General features: G+C 33.5%; 1 protein-coding gene across 2 annotated transcripts in view; it reads left to right on the top strand.

The window, feature by feature from the left end:
* The window catches only part of SPAG16 (sperm associated antigen 16), a 1016466-nt gene that overhangs the window by 615632 nt on the left and 378802 nt on the right, over positions 1–22032 (top strand). For both annotated transcript variants that reach the window (XM_078450902.2, XM_078450901.2), the window contains one exon: positions 2092–2218. In XM_078450902.2, the coding sequence (XP_078307028.2) occupies positions 2092–2218 (127 nt within the window). The remainder of the gene's footprint in view (positions 1–2091; positions 2219–22032) is intronic.

Raw genomic sequence — 22032 nt, 5'->3', positions numbered from 1 at the left:
TGAATACTGATCAAATATGTGTTATGATTTTTGATGTAGTATTAACAATGTGATTTTGAAAATTGGGAGGTAAGTATAAAAAGAGGGAGGAATTATACATTTGTTCATTTCCTTTTTTAATTCTACTTTTCTATAAGTTATAAAATAATTAAAAATAACATAATTTTAATATTTTTTCTTGATGTTAGGATGTCTCTTAGGGAATGATATTTCACAATAATAAAATATTTACTTGACTTTCAGCACTGCCTTTAATTCTGCTTATTTTGTTTTATAGTTAAATCCTATATAACTTAAAAATTTACTACTTTAATAAAATAAATATATTCTTATTTTTCTGTAAAATCTCTCTCTGTCTGTTTCCCCATAAAGCTATGGAGAAAGAATAATTACTCTTCTGGAACAATTACCTTAATAGTTAAGTGTCATTATTTCAATATGGTGGGCATTGGAGTATAAACTTTTAAAGAAATGTTTTATACTTATGTTTTGGGAATCATTAGAAAATAGCATGTAAAATGTCTATATAACACAGTAAGTCCTTAAAAATAAAAAAGAAATTATTCTGTACATTTTAGTACTAACCTCAAAAAAGGAAAAAACTGTCAGAAGTAAAATCCAGGCATACTTATAAATATCCAAATATATTAGCTTAAAGGAGTAGGTATTATATATTTTAAGCTTATGAACCATATGGTCTCTCTTATAACTATGCAACTCTGCTATAGTAGTGGGAAAGCAGCAACAGACAATTGTAAACAAATTGGCATCTTCTAATAAAACATTTGCAAAAATAGGCAGCCAGTCTATATGCCATAGTTTGTTAACTCCTGATATATACTGACCCATATCATCAGCTTTAATAATCACACTATTATCAAGCTCTCTCAGAAATATTGAGATAAAGATGCTAACACAGAATGGTCCTAATTAATGAATTTATTGATTTTACTTTCTTGTTCCTGACATTAATTAATATAATACTTAATTTTGATATGGAAAGACTCAATCACAGAGGGTGTCACTGAGTAACTTACATATGTGGTAATATATTCATAAATCTTAATATCTCTTGATTTTTTTAAAAAACATCAAAATCAAGTGAGGAGGAACAAACTTTGCTCCTAACAGTTCTTAGATGCTGTGCTCAGTTTGACTTCTTCCCTTCCCTTTTACATGTATGACCTTGGTCAGAGAATCCCAGAATGTTGGAGCTGGATTGGACCTCTCAGTACATCAAATTAAGTAATCTCATTCATACAGGAAGGAAAGCTGCTGGCACTGAGATTGAATAACTTGCTCCTGGTCACCCTGCTAGCTCTTGTCAAAGTTAGGACTGGAACACGGTCTCCTGCCTCCCATTGCAGAGGTTTTCCCACTATGCCAGACTACCGAATATGGCATGGCTCAAGCCAGAAAGGAGCCAGTTGGTCAGAGCTTAAACAACTGGTTATCTTATTAGAAATGTGCTTATATTGACTCCTGTGTTCTCATCACTGTTAATTATCCTGCTTCTACTCTTTCTCTGTTTTTAAAATATGCTTATCACTGAAGTTCATTAAAAGCAATTAAGCATTACAAACAGGAAATAATGCTGCTCTGTATATACTGTTTCCTTAAAAAAAAAAAAAAAAAACAACTTTGATAAAGTGGCAAAAGGCAAAACTGCAGTTTTATTTCTTTCTTAGTTATTTCTAACAGTAGAGATCAGAATCGAATTCAGTGGGTTTAGAATGAAGCCTGAACATTTGCCTTCCATTGTTTTCTTTTCTTAGCATATTCGTTTATTAGATGGGGACCATTTTTATTTAATCATTTCGTGAGAAGGAATAAATGACAGTTGGTGTGACTTTATAAATTGATGGTAACTTAAATTTAGTCAGTTGTATGCTACTAATTCTATAAAGTGCTTAGGATGTCAAGTGACTATAGAATTTTCCCTTAAAATGTGGCTTTTGTATATTTTTGTCATTTACAAAATTACTTACGCTTCAGATACTTAAGTTATCTTCATTAGCATTGTGTAGACAGCATAAGAAACATTTAGGTGCTAACTCCTAAAACTTGAACTCTCCATTTCTGTCTACACAGTGAAAGATGCAGATGCACTTTGTACGGACATGTGGATTCTGTGAACAGCATTGAGTTTTTTCCTGGTTCCAACACTCTTCTCACAGGTTCTGCAGATAAGACCCTGTCTGTATGGGATGCAAGAACAGTAAGCAAATCTTTAGCCCTTTTTTAGGTGTTGATAAGTCTAATCACTCTTGGTCACTCTTTAGGTTCTGGGTGCAACTTATAAAGTAATTGTGCAAGGGCATGGAAGGTAAAAAATGGGAGTATGTTCCTATTTACAAGGTCTTGCTTAGGTACTCTTACCTACCCTGCCTCCTGTATGTGTAGGGGTTACAAAAATAATGCAATGACTTCATTAAACATTAATTCAACAATTTTTTATTGAGACAGAAACTCTGCTGGTTCAGGAAATATGAAAGGGGAACATGTAGTGCTTCTCCTTAAGGATCTTGTAGCAAAGAGAAACAAGAGATTATCTTAATGCAATGAGGTATGTTTTTAAATGGAAGAACATACAAGAGAGAAAGCCTGGAGAACTGTCATCTGCCTGAAAGGGTATTGATGGCTTCCAAGAGGAGTCTGTGCTTGGGCTGAGATGTGGAGGATAAGTAGGATATATCAGGTAGTCTGTAGAGTGTGGACTCTGGGAAAAGGTAGTGCATGTACAAAGCAGTAGAAATGTGAGGCTTAAATAGTATGTTCTGGGTGTAATAATATGTATGAATAGAGCTTACAGAAGAAGAAACAGCAGGTGAGAGTATTCAGATAGACAAGGACAAGGTCATGAAGTACCTGATTCAGGTTTTATAGTGTTTCAGGGGCAATCTGTTAGAATGTCAAGGAAGCAGGGTAACACAATCAAATTTGCCTTTTAGAAAGACTAATATATTATGGTAGTTGAGTAAGGGAGTCTGTTTCATTGAGGAAGTTGGTACAACAGGCTGTGAGTGGATGGGAATTTGAACCAGGAAACTAACAACAACAAACGAAGAGAATGGTTTAAAGGCAGGAAGTTTAACTCTCAGAATTTGAAGAGTGATTTGAGGTAGAGATTCTGGGAGGAAGAGGTGTCTAAGGTGACCAGCTGTGTGAGTTTGTCCACAGCTGAGGAATGTCCTGGGTCATGGGATTTTCAGTGCTAAAACCAGACAGCCCCAGATTACTGTTGATTCAAAAGTGAAGTTGATATAAATAAATTGAGACAGAAAGGGGAAACTACATTTTCAAACAGTTTAGCAGTGAAGTTGAAGAGGAGAAAAGGCTGTAGCTCTAGGGTCAGAAGAAAAACAAAGGGTCCCCTTTGTTCACATAGGAAACAACAGGTTTATTTTTTCAGGGAAAGAGCAAAGGGAAGGGAAGGGATTGAAGATGGAGGAGAGACAAGAGATAACACAGAGGCTTATTGAGCACAGATTTTTAGTGATTTGAGAAATTCCAAGATATGCAAAACAGGATCTCCATATCCATTCTTAGCAATATTTGATGAGGATAGCAAAGAAAACAAGGACTCTGGGAAACTATACAAAAAAACAAACAAAAAAAAAAAAAAAACAAAAAAAAAAACACCGAAATATCCATAGATTCTGATTCCTGGGTCACTAAGGAAATGCAACTTGTAATTTCTCTCTTTTATCTTCCCATATATGACACATGATTGACATCAATAAAGGATTAAGATGATGAACATACAGATGGTGGGAATAGCAATCCAATTCAGTATGGGAGGCCCTATTTAGTCATCTGAGGCAAACTAATTTAGGATGAATACACAAGAAGTCTCAGGTTCACATACTACAGAAGAAAGCTATAAATGTCTTAGACACCAACTTCACATGTTGCAGAAATTTAGACTTCTGAAGAAGCAGAAGTCAAAAGGCACTGGGGGAAAAGTATGTCAGACATGACTTAAGAATAAAATCAGAATGAATTGTTATTGAGTACAAAAGTCCTGCAACCTTCTCCTTGCTTTAAAATAGCTTAGACCCTGATATAGCAGAGTTCACTCCTGCTAATGGAGCATCAGTGGAAAAGCAAGATTTTCAAATGCATTTAGCCTAAATACTTAGATGTGAAGTGCATATAAAAGCAACTGGTAAAGGAAAACCCACAGAGAAAATATTAATTTAGCAGTGACCCAAATTTTATGTTCATTTTCTCTTGATTTCAGGGTTTTCTCCCCCTTCTCTCTGAAAGTGCTGCAACTGAATGTTCTCAGAAAGCATGTCTCTTATTTATTTTTTCTCATGAAAAACTGAAGCACTAGTGCTTAGAAATAAAACCTTTCTTATTAAAAGAAGTTGCCTCTATATATTTGCCTTAAATGTACAGAGTTGTTTTCTGATGGTGACCTTCCTACCTGATTTGTGAGCTCTTTTTGTATTGTTCTAACTCCCCACAGTATCTCTGAGAGCAGAAAAAAGATTCATCACAGCACAGGGCCTTTAGTATACGGTAGCATAGCATTGGATTAAATGTATGTGCAGAGAAAGATTGAATCCCAAAAGTATCTCTTTAATCTATCTCTCTATTAAATTGGTTTAATGGCAAATTAAAGTTTATATTACTATGTATGCTAGCTTTAAATTAATTAATACTAGGAAAAGGACTCTAAAATATTTTGTTGTAAATGAAATGTTATTCATAAATAATAGTAAGTGTATGATTGACTAGAAATATAATTCATTTGATGAGTTTATTTTCTGAAAACATTTTCAAGCCAGATGGTAAAAAAAAAAATATATATATATATATGTATATATATATATATATATATATACTTAAATTGCTATAATTTAATATAGAATTAGCATGTAAAACAAAGGGAAATTTACTTGTTATTAATAATTAGACAATGCAAGTTATTAACTAAAATGTTAATATAAAATTCTACAAATAGCATATGACAACAACTCTAGAGTTAAAACAGAATTGTTTTATTAAAGTCACATTAGGCACTTCTATGATTTTGTTTCTCATTCACCTCATTTATTTAAAACCCAAGAAACCTTGAAAAAACTAGATTAAAAAAAATTGTATAGCATTTTAAAAGTACATGTTATATGTTGTTAATATACTATGAAATTATTTGCTATTTTATATCCCAATGGTTCATGCAGGAGTTAAAAATAAATTTACTTTTGTTGGTGAATATTAAGAGATATTGAAAGAGGGGAGCCTGGGTGGCTCAGTCAGTTAAGCATCAGACTTCGGCTTAGGTCAGGATCTCACAGTTCGTGGGTTCAAACTCTGTGTGGGCTCTGTGCTGACAGCTCGGAACCCGGAGCCTGCTTTGGATTTTGTGTCTCCCTCTCTCTCTGCCCCTCACCCACTCACTCTCTGTTTCTCTCTCTTTCAAAAATGAATAAACATTATTTTTTTTAATTAAAAAAAAAAGATTTTGAAAGAGAAAACCAGGGTAGCTATACCATCTTCTAAGTGATAGTACACAACATACTGAGATGGGTGACATTTTTGGACTTGTAACATTAGCTGCATCCGTATTGTGCCAGTGTACTTCTTCTTTCTAACTTTTAGATTATTTTAATTCTTTGATAAATGATAAACTGTCTGGTTACCCTGAAAGTCTGAACCGAAAAGGAGATAATAGCTTCCTTCTCTTCCTAGTAAAACAAGGACAGCCCATTTTGTCACCTCAATGTGATCAATTACTATTGAGACGTCCTCTAAAATATTTTTTGATGAAACATGAAGATGACCAGTGGATTATATTCCTATAAATTAGTTTTAAACCTCTTTCTCCCATTTCCAAACATATATTAGTCTTAAATCATTAACCTAATCTAACAGCTTATTGTCAAGGATAATGAATGTATAGACCTCTAAGTCAGTCTCTAAGTCAACTAGACAGATCAGCTCTGAATTTTGTGGGAGATGAGGAGAGGGATATAAATCTCTATAATTACCAAATGGAGGCTATTAAATAGCTTGCAGTTTGAAAATTCATGAATTTGCTCTGTTTCATAGGACTACATACAGAAAGTATTTTTTCTCAAAGTTATGAAACAGTGAAAGTATTATATTAAAATTGAAAAATAAGATTAGAACATTGTCAGAAAATGATGTATATAATATAGGACATTTAATCAAAACTTATAATGCCCTCTCAAAAAGTGACATGAAAAAAACCTAATATACATCAGTGATTTGGAAGCCCATTTAAAATAAATGCAATGAGATTATTAGTCATTCACAAGTCCACTGAAAATATTAAGCCATTTGATTTTTTTTTTTTAAAGAATGTGCTCACTGTACAGTAAAGCATAGGATAGGAGGAGTTATACTTCTGTGAGTTGTTCAGAGCTGGGCTGGCAGCAGAGTTGCTGACATTTTGTCTCTTGTGATGAATCAGACATAGAGAATTCATGCCTGAGACTGCCTTTGATGGCTATGCCTCGCCCCCTGGACTAACTACAGGCTCTTGTCCAGCATTTGATGTTGTCCTGACTTAGCTTTAGCCAAAAGATCCAGTAACTGATGACTGTGAAGTCCTGTAAAGTGGAGAATCTAAGTACTCACCAAAGGAGTTATATTGCTTGATCGTGTCTGGTGCCCAGCCCAACGTCATCTCTGTGGTTCAGCCTGCACCCTGCACACAACTGTTGGTTTCCCCCCGAGAGGATCTCGTGAACTCTCAGAGGAGCCTGGCATTATTTGGAAGCTAGAATATGGACATAAAGGCCAAGCGTGCACCTTCTCTCTCTAGGTTTTATTCCTTAGACACATTCAATTTAGTAATCTTTATTGACGTTCTTTGTGCCAGGCAACATACTGGGTTCTCGATTATTGACTGGGACAGAGTCCCTGCCATCAGTGAACATGTGGTCTATTAATTACTATGCAGTGGTAATAAAGATATAAAGCCATGTAGACAGAAAGATAAGCTATTTTAAAATAATGGAGGGGCACCTGGGTGGCTCAGTCAGTTAAGCATCCGACTTCAGCTCAGGTCATGATCTCACAGGTTGTGAGTTCAAACCCCGCGTCGGGCTCTGTGCTGACAGCTTGGAGCCTGGAGCCTGCTTCAGATTCTGTGTCTCCTCTCTCTGTCCCTCCCCGACTTATGCTCTGTCTCTGTCTCTCAAGAATAAATAAATGTAAAAAAAAATTTTTTAAATAATGTAGTAATTGCTGTATATAAGTAGAGTTTTGGCCTTTTGTACCAAAGTTTATTATTTCAAAAGGTGATTTTATGATTAACACTACTGGATACGTCCCATGTGCCATCACTGTAATGCTGACTGGAATTACCATTATTGTATATACTAGGAATTGAAGAAAACAAAGGCTTAGAAGAGTGAAATGTGTTGCCCACGATCAGCCGACTGGTCGGTAGCAGAATCAGTAAACAAGCTGATTCTCCAACCTCAACTCCATATTGTTATTTTGTGGCCTCTAATTTTTGTTGGTTCTCACTGAAAATTAGAACAGTGTTAAAATGACATTTCAGTGAGAAAAGATGATTTAATATCCCTATATTTCCCAAAATATTGGCTTAACGCAGTAATTCAGTGATTCACAAGTCAGATATATTGCTTAGATTTAGCAACTCTTAGAGCTTCAAATGATGCCTCACAGATACAAAACTCTTAAGGGAAAACATGTATAATGGTCTGTAGCTATCAATTTGGATACTGGATTTTCAAATTCACCCACCAGTTATGCAGAGCCATTTTTGCTAAAATTATGCTAGGCATTTTTCATTTTCTGAGGTTGATGTATTGGCCTTATAAACTAATCAGCAGTTTTCAAATATAGGCAATTTGATACAAGCAGATACATTTGAGAAAATAAATGTACTTAATTGTTTTTCTATATGATGAATCATGGGCTTACATCCTAAAATATCTTGTAGTTATATCAGACAGTATAGCATAGCAGGAGCACACATTCTGACTGGACTCAAACCCAAATTCTGCTGCTTATTATCAGTGTGGCTTTGGCCATAATTATCTAAAATCTTTGTGCCTCAATTTTCTCGTTTGTGAAATGTGGATAGTAGAAATACCAATACATAAAGGTGTTATGAAAAATCATATGAAGTAGAAGATTGACTGATACGTATAAGAACTTAATATATTCTAGATTCTTATAGCAGGTTATATGTTACAGGTGTTTGCCTACTCATATCTGTCCTATCATGTAACTCGGATCTTTCTTCTCTAATTTTGCAATTGTTGGCATAATAGGTGCTCAATAGACGATGGAAGGAAGGGAGATTAGAGGGGTGGAATCATTAATCATGTGTTTTTCTTTTTATGCGAAAAGCATTTTGCCTGAAAAATCCACTGTTTTCTAAAAATTAAAAATTTATATTTTAATACACAATAAAACAATCATATTAAATAAGTTAATTTAATGTAATAAGATCTTAAAAGATTGTGATTTAACTTATAAAATACTGCATTTCTTTATATATCTCATATACAGAACATAAAATCTTTGTATACATATCACAAATATGTCATGCTTTTCCTCTTATCCTTTTTAGTTAACGTAAATAGTATTACAGTGGCCAGCAGTGGATAAACTATTTTTGTATATGGGAGCCAGGCTTTGAAAAAAATGTTGTATATCAATGGAAACAACAATTAATTACTGTGTATTTCTAACTGAAGCATACATATACATTAGTTTTATGTAATTATTTCGGTTCCGTATGGGTTTAAAATAACTCCATATTTCATGTAGTTCATTGAAATTTAATCTAATAAAGATACAAAGTTGTGCTGTAAGTAGGCATAATAATAAGTAAAATGTCTAACCAAATGCTTAGAAAAAGTTGAATATTCTCAATAACAGTTCACTCTTATCATAGTTAAGACACCCCTCTCTGCATTCTGTTTTATTGAATTGTATGGATTGGATTGAATTCTAGGATTGGAGGGACCAATCCTAGAACAACTTAATACCAAGCATTAAAATCTTATCCTTTGAATAAAAATAACATGAGCTCAAAAACTTTTCCCCATATGTTTACTCAATTATTATTCCATTGCTTAAGTGGGTAATTTGTATCAATTTGAAAGTATTTATATTATTAGTAGAGAAATTATCATCTAGGAGAGTATGAAATTTAGGGATAGACAATTCAGTTCCTCTTATGTTCTTTAATAATAGCTGTAAGAAAAATAATAGTATATTCTGTCAGTTACTTTAGATACATGATCTAAACATCACAAACAATATTGCATGTTAGAGAATATGTTCACCATATTATAGATGAAGACAGTAAAAAACAGTGATGTTAAATAAATTTTTCAGAGATAATGGTGGTGATCTTAAGATTGCAACCCTGTTCCTTTTGGCATCAAAGGTCTTGTCGCTTTACTGCTACATGCTATCTCTATTTTATTTAATGACATTAATAAAACCTGATTATTGAAAGGCATTTTTAAGCATCTGTCCATGACACTGAGTTTGATAGTGTCCCAAATAAAATGAAAACCCTCTAAATTTCAGCTTCATCATCTTGTCTCCTTTATCATAATATATGTTCTTAGGGAAGAGTAAAGATAAATATATGCTAAAACATAATTATTTATTTTAATACCTAGTTAAAATCATATAATACATTCCAAACTGAACAGATATTTTTTCATTCTCTCTCTTGAATGACAATTTCTCAAATTGCCATGAAATTAGATGGATAGATGATTGGTACGAAGTTAAAATCAAAGGGAAGCATGAATATCATCATTTTTAGATGTGATAGAACCTAGGTGTGATCTCTTGGGAAAAATTAATTTGGGGACCTATTTACATTGAAGAAGAGGGAGGGTTATCCTATAAGAATACTGATGGCACCTTAATCATAGAGTATGTTTGACCAAAAGGAAATCCCAGTGCATTGCCTCTACCCTTTCTGGCTTGAGTACAGTTTAGAGAAAATATAGAATTTGAAGTCAGATAGAATGCAGTTTGAATCCAGATTCTGTCACTTTCTAGGTGTATGTTGTAAGGCATGATATTTGACACCTGTAAAGTTCAACAATTTCTTTTTAAATTGAAGTAATAATTAAGTCAAAGTGTTAGCACTGGGAGTATGTATTTGGAAGTCAAGAATGAAGTTATTTTTCCCTTGATTGGTAGCTGAGAATGCTAGTGGCAAGTCTTCTCCTGATTTGTAGTTCTGTCTCTTTGGTTGATGGGTTAAATGGTACTTAATGAAATTGAACAATTCCATTGCACACTGCTTTACCCAGTGTTTTGTCTATTGCTGTCACTTTCATGAACTCAGTGACTGTAATTCATTGCATCAATTTGTAATTCCACAATCCTTGTAGTGTTTATTCGACCTATCTTGATTGTAGTCCCCCAACTTCAATTCAACATATAGAAATTACTTAGGAATAATCTTGTCACTTGTTATTTATTCTTTTATACATTCAACCCATTAAGGCTTCAATAGTGATGACTTGGCTGTACGTCAAGTTAGTCTTAACTTTGAATTCATTGTGGCACTACATGTTAATTATAATTTTTAGGTACCATCGATGAAACTAGAAATTAAATGCAGCATTTTTTTGGCAAGTGTTTCTGGCATCCTACTGTGGTTATGATCAGTGGAAGGTAAAACTACGCCTCTTGTTATGCAGCTCTACAGCACCAGAAAATTATTAACAGTTAATTAAAGTAACATTTCTAATGGATAATCATGAACATTCCAGATAGTCATTTTTGACCATTAATTATACTCAAGACTTTGAGTATAGGGGAATAAACACTGAAAAAGAAGATACCTTATCTTGTGTACCCCCTCTTTCCTCATCACATATACAGCTTAACTGGATTCTGAATACACTGATGTAAATTCAGAAACATCAGTTTGTAGCACTTATGTGTTCTATACTTAAAAGCAAAAACATTTCAAATTTAGTCATGCCACAAAATGTAATTATAAGGTTCCGTAAAAGATATAATAAAATGGACATTTGTTGTTTATTTGACTGCCTAGCATCCAAGAAATATTCTTTTCCAGGGGAAAACCAGCAATGTATGAAATTTAGCATGAGGCAGAGCTGAAAAGGTCTGCTTTTGTTTGTTTGTTTGTTTGTTTGCTGTTTGTTTATTTGTTGTTGTTCATTTTTATTGGTTAGTTTGTTTTTGTGGTTTCTGGGGAAGTTAGCAAATGGACATGCCCACCTAGAACTTTGAATTTGGAGGGAATAATGCAAAGGCAGAGGACCAAGTAGGAAATTGTTTCCTGTTGAAGTATGGTTTAAAGTCCACATTTATCAGAGAAAGGGTCTTAGCCAGATGTTCTCAGGAACTTGGCAGCGTTTACTGTTACTTAGTTCCCTTTAGTTCTTGTATGTATGTATGTATGTGTGTATGTATTTATTTTTTTATAAACTTTTTCAGTTCTTCTCTTTTGAGGGAATGAGGGGGTAGTAGTTAGCACAATAAATTTCTTTTGCTTACATTCATGAACCCTAAAGAATACACACATCAAACCCAAATAACCAATAAAGATGGTTTATTAGATATTGAATGAATGTAATAAGAAAGAATAAATCAACAATGGAAAGGAACCCAGGAACCATAGTACGTTTGAAGACCTGTAAACCAGAGAAAAACACTTAATACTTAAACACGTATATGTGTGCATGTTCATCCTAAATTACTTATGGGCCAAAGAGTAACCGAGTCTTAAAATTACAATAAGCAGTTTGCCTTATGATACAATTTATCAGCAACAACCAAAAATATGCTTAGGAGAAAGTCATAGTGTTAAATAATTTTATTGTTGTTAAAAAAAAAAACTAAAAATAAAGTCACTTTACAATATTAGTAATAATACAATGAAAGTAACTAAAATAGCAAATAGCAAATAATAAAGATTAAAGAATAATTTAATGGGGGGGAAATAGAATTTGTTGATCTAAAACCTGATTTTTTGGGAAAGTCAGTAACAAACTGTACTGAGACCTGTTTTTGCCTTTGCCTCACTATTATTTATTATTTTAGCATCTCAGTAACATAGAAAAAAATATGTATACAGAGGGAGAGATGAAAAGATAATTATTTCCAATAACCTATTTAGGAATCTTGAAGAACCAAGAAACAACTCAGAGTTGTAGAACAATTAAAATGTCATAAAGGTAGACCAATACAATTAAATGAAAAAAATCAGTAGGTTTCCTCTCTGCTGGCAGAACAAAAACAAAAGTTAAAAATGCAAATTCACCACTTAAACAAAAAATATGCTCTATAAACAAAATTTTGTAATATATAATAATAAAACTACATAATAATGAGAGGTAAATAACCGCTGACATACATGTAAAGATATTCCAGGTATTTTAATCAAAATAGACAAACGTATCACTTAACTTCTTTATAAAGCAATGTATAGCTTTAATGAAATTCTAAGGAAGATCCTGATAATGTTTTTGCTTTGACTGTTTTGGGAAATTGACAAAGTGATGCTAACTTTTATATCTAGAAGAACAATTGATAAAACTGAGAAAATAATATCAAGAAAGATTGGTAAGGAGAAGTAGATTACTAGACATTAAACTGTAATTAAATATTATTATTGGGACACCTGGGTAGCACAGTCAGTTAAGCGTCTGACTTTGGTTTCAGCTCAGGTCGTGATCTCATGGTGAGAGAGTTCAATCCCCACGTTGGGTTCTGCATTGACAGTGTGGAGCTGCTTGGGATTCTCTCTCTCCCACTCTCTCTCTCTGCCCCTTCCCCACTTATGTTCGCCCTCTCTCAAAATAAATAAACTTTTAAAAATTACTATAAAACTGAACAAAAATTGATAACACAATCAATGAAAGAGAATATAGAGCTATGAAACAGACCCTAACTGTGTAGTATACAACATAAATTCTTGATTCTAAAAGGGAAGTCTCCCTGAGTGTTCTTAAAGCAATCAGCCTCATATTCTCTCTCTCTCTCTCTCTCTCTCTCTCTCTCTCTCTCTCTCTCTCCCTTTATTTCCCATTTGGTCTCTTGTTGCTGATTTCCAAATCCCTGTCTTTCTAAATGCTGAATATCTTTGGAGTTTGGATATCTGGTTAAAGTTCCATCTACTTCAAGGAGGGGTTATGCCACCGTTCAATCAGTTCTTGCTTTTAAATCTTTTTTTTATTTTGGGGCGCCTGGGTGGCTCAGTCGGTTAAGCGGCCGACTTTGGCTCAGGTCATGATCTCGAGGTCCGTGAGTTCAAGCCCCGCGTCCGGCTCTGTGCTGACAGCTCAGAGCCCGGAGCCCGTTTCAGATTCTGTGTCTCCCTCTCTCTGACCCTCCCCCGTTCATGCTCTGTCTCTCTCTGTCTCAAAAATAAATAAACGTTTAAAAAAAATTAAAAAAAAATAAATCTTTTTTTATTTCTATATTACACAAGTAGAATATTGTTCAAGATAGAAAGTGTGGACTTTTCAAAAATACTACAAAAAACCCTAAAGATAACTAAAGAAAAAAAAGATGTTCTGCATTCTATAGATATTGTTTAAAGTAAAATTCCTATAGTCATAATAGCAGGATTGTACTATACCTAGTAATGCATAAGCTAATTTGTCTTCACTTGGTAATGTATCTTGAATATTTCAAATATAAATATGTATATATTCTCATTATCATTATTGATGTATCATGGATACATTATAATTATTTAAATAGATGTATCACTGTTTGCTTGGAAAATCTCGTACTAATGGTTATTTCGATTTCTTTTTTTAAAAAAAAATTTTTTTTAACGTTTTATTTATTTTTGAGACAGAGAAAGACAGAGCATGAACAGGGGAGGGTCAGAGAGAGAGGGAGACACAGAATCTGAAACAGGCTCCAGGCTCTGAGCTGTCAGCACAGAGCCCAACACGGGGCTCGAACTCACTGACCGTGAGATCATGACCTGAGCTGAAGTCGGACGCTTAACCGACTGAGCCACCCAGGCGCCCCTGGATTACTTTTTAAGTATTTGGAACTCTAAGCAAGGCTCAGAAAACATCCATGCAGGTGCCTTTTTTTCACACTCATCATCTTATTTCATTGATATATATTTATATGTGTTGTAATCTACATTTTTAAAAAGCATTTAAATCATATATAAAATATATAAATCTCTATATAAAATGTTAACCATAGCTATTTATGTATTCCCTCCAACACTCGATGAGTGCCTAGGCTCTTGTCACTTTGATTTTAGTAATTAGATAGGTTAAAATTCTCTTGTCAATGTTTTAATATGTAATTATATAACTATTAAGACAATTGAAATGTTTTATATATTTAGTAAGCATATCTGATATATAGGCTACCATTGACATTAATTTCTCCATATACTGGATGTTTAAATTATCTAGCATAGAATTTTGGACAATTTTTTAAAATTTAGTTTGGCTAACTGGTTTCTTTGTTTTAAATTCAAAATAGTTAAAATAGTTTTTTTTTTTTGGCTAAATTTCAGTTATTTCTATTTTCCTTTCTTTGTCTTGGGAAATTAGTGCTTCTTGGAATTTTTTGTGATTCTCTTAATGGTACAATTAATGATTAACTGTGTTCTTTAGTTAACTAAGTATTATATATTATATGTAGCATAATATGTAATTATACATCATATTGTATATCCTTATATACAATAAATATATGTAAATATATTTAGTATTATGCACACACACACACACACATACACGCACACACATACGTATATACACATACCTATATTGTAATATCACCCTCCAGTTTCCCTACTTTCTTCCCAGCTATTTTCTGGGATTTGTGGCATCTGTCCATGGTTGGATAATGGTCTGAGATAGAGGGAACTAGCACACTATTGTACTTCAGTTCTCAGATTACACTCAACAGGGCATGTCTTCCCCCATATTTTCTGTATTTATTCTTTGGAGTTTATAGTACCTGATTATAGAAAATGATGATGACTTTGTGAGGAATACAGCATAGAATTGCCAAGGCAGAAGTCATGCATATGCATTGTACATCTTGCATTGGCTCATGGGATTTGAACCACACTTCTATTAATGTCTTAGTTCATACAGAACTAAGGGTCTTAGTTCATAGAGAACTTAGTTCATAGAGAACATAGGACTAAGGGTCACTGGGAAAATGGTGAGGAATGTAGGAAATATATTCTTTGCCTTTTCCTGGTCACTCACTATTCCATGATGCAAAGCTGCAGACTGATACGTGCTAAAGCTTGAATAGGATTCCCAGCTTAGCAAACAGGCATTAGGTTGTTCATTAGTATTTCTTAATGTGTTTTCATACTTTAGTCTCTTTCTGCATCTTTGTGGATACTACATATATCTTAATATTGAATTATAATTTCACATTCAGTGCCTCAAACCAAGATTTTAATTTAATGTGCATTTGACAAAATTTTAATATATATTAAACAGTATTCTTCAGTAAGAATCCTCTTTATCTCTGATGCAGTGAAATTGAAATAACTTGTTCTGAGATCCTGAATAATTTTACTATTTCTATGTTATATGTGAAAAGGAATTTTGCTATTTAAAAAAAAAATCATATGTATAGATATAAACACCCAACTGTCTAGTATTGAATGTAATGTGATCAATCAACATGTAAGTATTGAATGCCTAATATACAGCAAGCACTATTCTAAGTTCTATAGATATATTAATTAAAATATAAAACAAAACAAAAATCTAGGCTAGGGGGAGATTTTTGGAGACAGGCAGATAAAAAAATAAATGAAAAGAGTAACTAGTATGTTAGATGTTGATACATGTTATAGATGAAAAAAATATCAGAGAAGTATAGTAAGAAGTCTTTCACTGGTGGGGAAGAGGGATATTGTAATAGCATTAAGATATAATTTGAACAGTCCTAAGTAAGACAGGGAGGGAGCCCTATAGATATCTGGGGGAAGAGTATTCCAAAGGAAAAAACTCAAAAGTACAAGAACTCTAGGGTGGGAGCATGTCCAGTGTGGGTTTAAGAAACAAGCAGGGAGTAACTGGGGTGGATGAGTGAAGGGAACAACAGTTTGAAAATATGAAATGAGGCCAGAGAGGTGCTGGTGAGTAGGAAGAGTGAAGGCAAGTTACGTAACCTTGTAGGTAATTTTGGTGACTTTAGTCCTTATTTAGGGTGAAACTGGAAGTTATTAGAAAGTTTTGAGCAAACTCTCTAACTCTTTAGTTTTGAGTCTAAAGGGAAAAGCAATGATAGACAAAAAAATCATGTGTGGCCATTGTATTTCACCTACAAAAGATGGCAGCAGCTTGGACTAGAATAACAGCAGGACGGAGGATGTGGTTAAGAAAAAAGAAGAAAATACACCCATATGCATACACATGAAAAAGAATGAGAAAATGAACAGGAGCTTGGAACATGTGGAAAAACTCCACAAAGAAGACTCACTCATACTTGACTCCTAGCCTTTTCCTGCTAATCCAAACCTTCAAAGAGGAAACAAATTAGTTACTCAGAAAGGAAAAAATAAAAGAAAAACATAATTTTAACACATTTATTTTTATTCATTGTTTTGGAATTATAGGTTGACCTTGCAAATAACCTTTATCAATTTGTGTATTCTTTTATATGTATTATATAAAGTGCTGGTTTTATAGTGCCATGGCTATGAATTTGAAGTCTAAAATCACTACTAAAAAACACAAAGATTTCTATAAATGATTTATACTTTTCAAGTGAATTTGATTCTACAAGTGTTCACTGAACAGCTCTGTGTTCAGAGATGATGCATTTATACTGGGTCAGCCTTTAAAATAATGCTAGGAAACTGTAGCAGATGCCATTGATGTCTTGCCCCATAACCTCTTATTCACCTGCAGCCTTGCTGGACAGTTCCCAGGGCCATTATCAAATTCCTACCTCAAGGGTTCCATCTTCATATCTCTGAGGTTTCCTTCTCTGAGGGTTTTTCTTAGATGCCACAGTTTACTAGGCTCAAGTTCATGTCCTTGGGGACAAATAGAAGTCAGTGGATAAATAGCTTAGTGTCCCTGTCCCCCTATGGGACAATTCTGAAGCATGTTTTATATGGTTCCTCTTGGGTCCTTGGTGGGACCTCAGGGTCCTAGTCCAAGCTGCTCACAGTGCAGCCATAACACACCCTTTACTGCCTTCTCTCTTCTTTGTTTCACTTTTCCCATTCCCTTGTGTGTGCTTTCTGGGTGCATAACCTAAATAGGTGACCTTCAAAGTATTTCTCTCAGGGTGTGTTTAGTGGGGGACCCACACTAAGCCAAGTGGAAACCTTTAATCAAGTTGCTCTTGTCTGATGGACAAGGCAAAAGGTCCAGGAATATTCCACAGAAATTAAGCAAGGAGGAAGAGTGGCTCTTTTGGCTTTACTCTACCCCTCTTGGCTTGAGTCTAAGTGGGACTTATGTGTCTCACTTTGTCCAGCATTAAAGAAACAGAATCTTCAAGAGTTAGTTCTTTATGTTCCCATACCAAATGCGTCATTAGTGATAGCATATATTTTGCAAATGGTGAATCTGTTGCTACTTCCATAATTAATCATTTTTGTCAATAGTTACAAGTGAACACAGCCATGAAATGCAGAATGAATAATAGGGAGCTGAAAATTTATGGGCATACTGAGGAGATATAATGATCACTTGTATCAGTAAAAGAGAAGCAGGAAAACAGCTGCTTGGAGCCTGGGCCAGTTTAGAGAAAAAAAGGGAGACTTTGCCAGAGGACGATGTGTTTCTATCATCTAGAGCAAAGCTAGGGAGAATTTAAAGTGCCCCAGTCATCTGGAAGATACAACTAGATTCACAGTTTGACAAAATCTAGGGATATCACAGGTTGTAAGCCCTTGGTAAAAATCAAATCCTAAAATTATAAGAAAACAAGGAATTTAGAAAAGACAAAAATAAAATCCTTAAGTTTATATATATATTTTTTTTTTTTTTTTTTTTTTTATGTTAAGGTACTTTGAAAGTATAGGAAGGGTTTCTGGTTTGGGAAAGTTGAGATACAAAGACAATGAATAGACAAATATTCTATGGTCCTTTTCTTCTCTTCTCCTGGAATAATCTAAGCCTTAAGAACAGAAATATCCATTACACAGGACACCCTTTTTCTTTTATACAAAGAATCAGAAACTACTTATTTAAAGATTGGAGAAATTGTCAACAGGGAGAACATTTCTGTGCCATGAAAAGACTTTCAAATAGATCAGGCAGCAGAGAAAGACTCTAAGTGGAACTCTAAAGTCAGAAGCCCTGTATCATTTTCCTGCTATAAGAAGAGTGAAATAAGTTTGATCAAAGCAGCGTGAATCAAATTAAGGTAATATTATAAAACATCTAATAAACTTGTAAAGTAAGTGAAAATTGTAGCAATTGCATGATCATGTGTTTTCCCCATAATTGGGGTTAAATAGATTCATTTCACAAAATAAACATTTATGGAGTGTCAGTCCTCGGATGGGTGTGTAGGGGGAAATGAGGCAAGCATAAATAAAATACCGTACTTTTCTTATGGAATTTATAGTTTAGTGGTTGAAAAGATATGTGAACAAGTTATTTCAGTGCAGTGTGAAAAGGGCCAGGGTCCTCAGTAAAGCTATATGCAGAGCCGTGACATGATCTGATTTATACTTTCAGAGGATTACACTGGCTATCTTGTTGAGAATAGACTGAAAGGGGGTAGAGAAACAATAATCCAGGCTAAGACTTTGGTAGACTTGAAATAAGATGGAAGTAGTGAGCATGATGAAAAGGTTTTATTTGTTCATCCATTCATGTATTTAGTGATTCATTCATTTAAACATAGTTTCAGTCCTACTGAAATTTACAAGAATAATACAATATACACTTCAGGTTCCCTAAGTGTCAACATTTGTACTGTATTTGCTTTATCTTTTTACCTCTTTCTGAATATACATATGCATATATGGTTTTCCAAAACATTTGAGAATTAATAATAAGCATAATATCCTTTTACCCACAAATAGTTCAAATACCTAAAAGCATGGGGTATTTTCTTTTTTTTTTAATTTTTTTTATGTTTATTTATTTTTAGAGACAGAGAGGGACAGAGCATGAGCAGGAGGAGGGCAGAAAGAAAGGGAGATACAGAATCTGAAGCAGGCTACAGGCTCCTAGCTGTCAGCACAGAGTCCGATGTAGGGCTCGAACCCACAAACCATGAGATCATGACCTGACCCGAAGTCGGACACTTAACCGACTGAGCCACCCAGGTGCCCCAGCATGGGTATTTTCTTAAACAACTGTAGGAAAATTATCCACATCAGTAAGTTGATATTGATGCAATTATCTAATCTACAGACCTTATTCAAATTTGTCCAACTGCCCCAATAATGCCTATATAACAAAAGAAAATTTAGGATCATGTGTTTTCATTCAGTTGTACTTTTAGTTCCCTTTCATCTGGAATAGTTCCTTATTCTTTTTTTGTGTCTCATAGTATTGACATTTTGAAAGAGTACAAGCCAGTTATCATAGAATGTCCCTCAGTTTGGGTTTGTTTGGTATTTCTTTTTGATTAGATTCACCTTATGAAGCTTTAAAAAGAATACCTCGGAAGTAATGATCTTTTCAGGGAATTATATCAGGAGGCACATGTGTGTGTGTGTGTGTATATATATATATATGTGTATATATACATATATATATACACATATATATATATATGTGTGTGTGTGTGTATATATATATATGTATATATATCATTACTGGTGATGTTGATTTCATCATTGGACTCTGCTAAATCTACTATAGAGTTGTTTCACTTTTTAATTAATAAATATTTTGTTACTTTGAGACTGAAAATATTCTGTGCCTTCTAAAAAATTCATCTACTCATTTTAGCATCCAGTGATAATTCTCACTTTTAGTAATTATTATTATGATGGTTATTGATGGTGATTTCCTAATTCCATCTAGTTCTTCATTTATCAGTTGGGTTTCTACTAAAAGGAAGAATTTTCCCTTCTTCCCTGTTTTTCAAATTTATATCAAAGTGAATTCATGTATTTCTATTTTATTCAGTAAGTTATAATTTTTATGTCCTTAGTTTAATACTAAAATTTTTCCATTCTTGGATAATGAAAGCTCCTTCATGGTGGCCACAGTGCCCTTTTGACATGTCCACATTCTTCTCTAAACACCTCCCTCACTTCTAGCACAAGAGATTTCAGGCTCATCTTGTACTTTTTTTGTTGTAACATTGGAATCAGCCTTTTTTTCTAGAAGTCCCAGTTCCTTTTAAGGGAGAATGTTATTAGAGATCAAGATCTGGGTTCTACTTGTTCTACTTGCTCTCCTACTAGGAGATCATTGCTCCTTGTCCTTTTCAGAAAACAGAGCTAGAAATAGCTATAAAGATGAATATATGCACGCGCGCACACACACACACACACACCCCTACCTATATCCATCTATACAGCTAACTAGCCGTATTAAAAACTATGGATTCACACTGATACCTCTAGTTCCAATTCAATGATAGAATTCATTCTATTTTCCTCATTTTCCATATTTAAAACTCTTCTCTCTACCAATGACAAATATAATCCCCATATTTATAATATATTTACTTATATGCTCAATCTTATAATGTACAGAAAATAGTTTCACTATTACTAACCCAGGGCTTGATGGAAAGAAAGCGTACTAATTAGTATTCAGTATTTGTTTAGAGTTCTTTTTTTCTTTAGCCTGAAGGCATACAACCCAACTACTACCATGTTTAACAGTTTTTGGAGTTAGATGTCCCCCCATCTCCCATTAGTTGGTGTTACTTATTCAAATGTTATTTATTTGAAATATGTTGGGTCATTTATTTCTGTTTGTGTTCAGTTGTAGGATTTTCTACCCTTTCTTATTTGTTTTATTTATTTCCTTTCTTCTTTTTTTGAGTCTCTTAAACATTAACATTCTAAAAGTCAGAACTGATTAAATTCTATTTACCTTCTTTGTGTTTTCTGTTGGTTTAGTTTCTCTTATAATTTATAGCTCTATATTTTTAAGCAGAGGATTTAATTAATTAACTAATTCAGGCATATTCTTGGATAGTGTTTAAGACTATATAATTTTTTTGATTGCTTCTTCATGTCTCATGTATATATAGCACACATACACAGATGTACATGTATGTGTCTTAGTGTTTTCATTTTTATTCTTTCTAATATGTCCTTTGATTTTATTTTGTATTTCCACATTCACTCAAGAATTGTTTAATAAACACTTTTTGGTTTTTCTAGTTAAAATGACCTCTTAGTCTTTTTAAAAATTTTATGTAATTTTTATTTTTTTTATGTATTAGAACTTTACTGTGTACAAATTTTAATTATGAAGTTTATTTTTGTGACTTAATATATGATCAGATTTTATGGTTGTCCCATGAGTGCCTGAGAAGGTACAATCACTATTTTCCTGGGTGTAAATTTCTGTATAAACATAATATCTACCTTACTGGTTAGGTTCTCTAGGACTTCTGTATCCTGTCCTTGTGTCTACTTGATTTATCTCACACTAATTCTGATGTATTAACATTTCCTAGAGTTAATATGTTTTTTTCTATGTCTTTTTATATCTCTTGTAGTTTTTGCTTACAAAGGCATTGCTGTGTTATTTTGGTACATAGATATTCACAATTGTTAGAACTTTACCGTGAACTGAGGCTTTTAGCATTAAAAACAATAATTCCCACATTTAACACAGTGCAAAGTTTATTTTATTTGATATTAGTATTGGCTTTGCTTTATTATTCTTTCTAGAAGCCAGGTATTTATTTGCCCATCTCTTTATATTTAGCCTTTCTGAATTATTTTAAGTGTATGTCTTGTATACAGAATATATTTGGGTTTTGCTTTGTCAGCCAAATTGAAAATCATTTCCTTTTAATAGATGAGTTAAGCGATTCATTCACATTTATTCATATGTGAAATGTTTTATTGTAACTCTCTTATTATTTCATATAATAATTACTATGTATATT

The sequence above is a fragment of the Panthera onca genome, chromosome C1 (assembly GCF_046562875.1).
Source record: "Panthera onca isolate mPanOnc1 chromosome C1, mPanOnc1 haplotype 2, whole genome shotgun sequence".
NCBI lineage: Eukaryota > Metazoa > Chordata > Mammalia > Carnivora > Felidae > Panthera > Panthera onca.
This window is presented reverse-complemented; position numbering and strand designations above follow the sequence as displayed.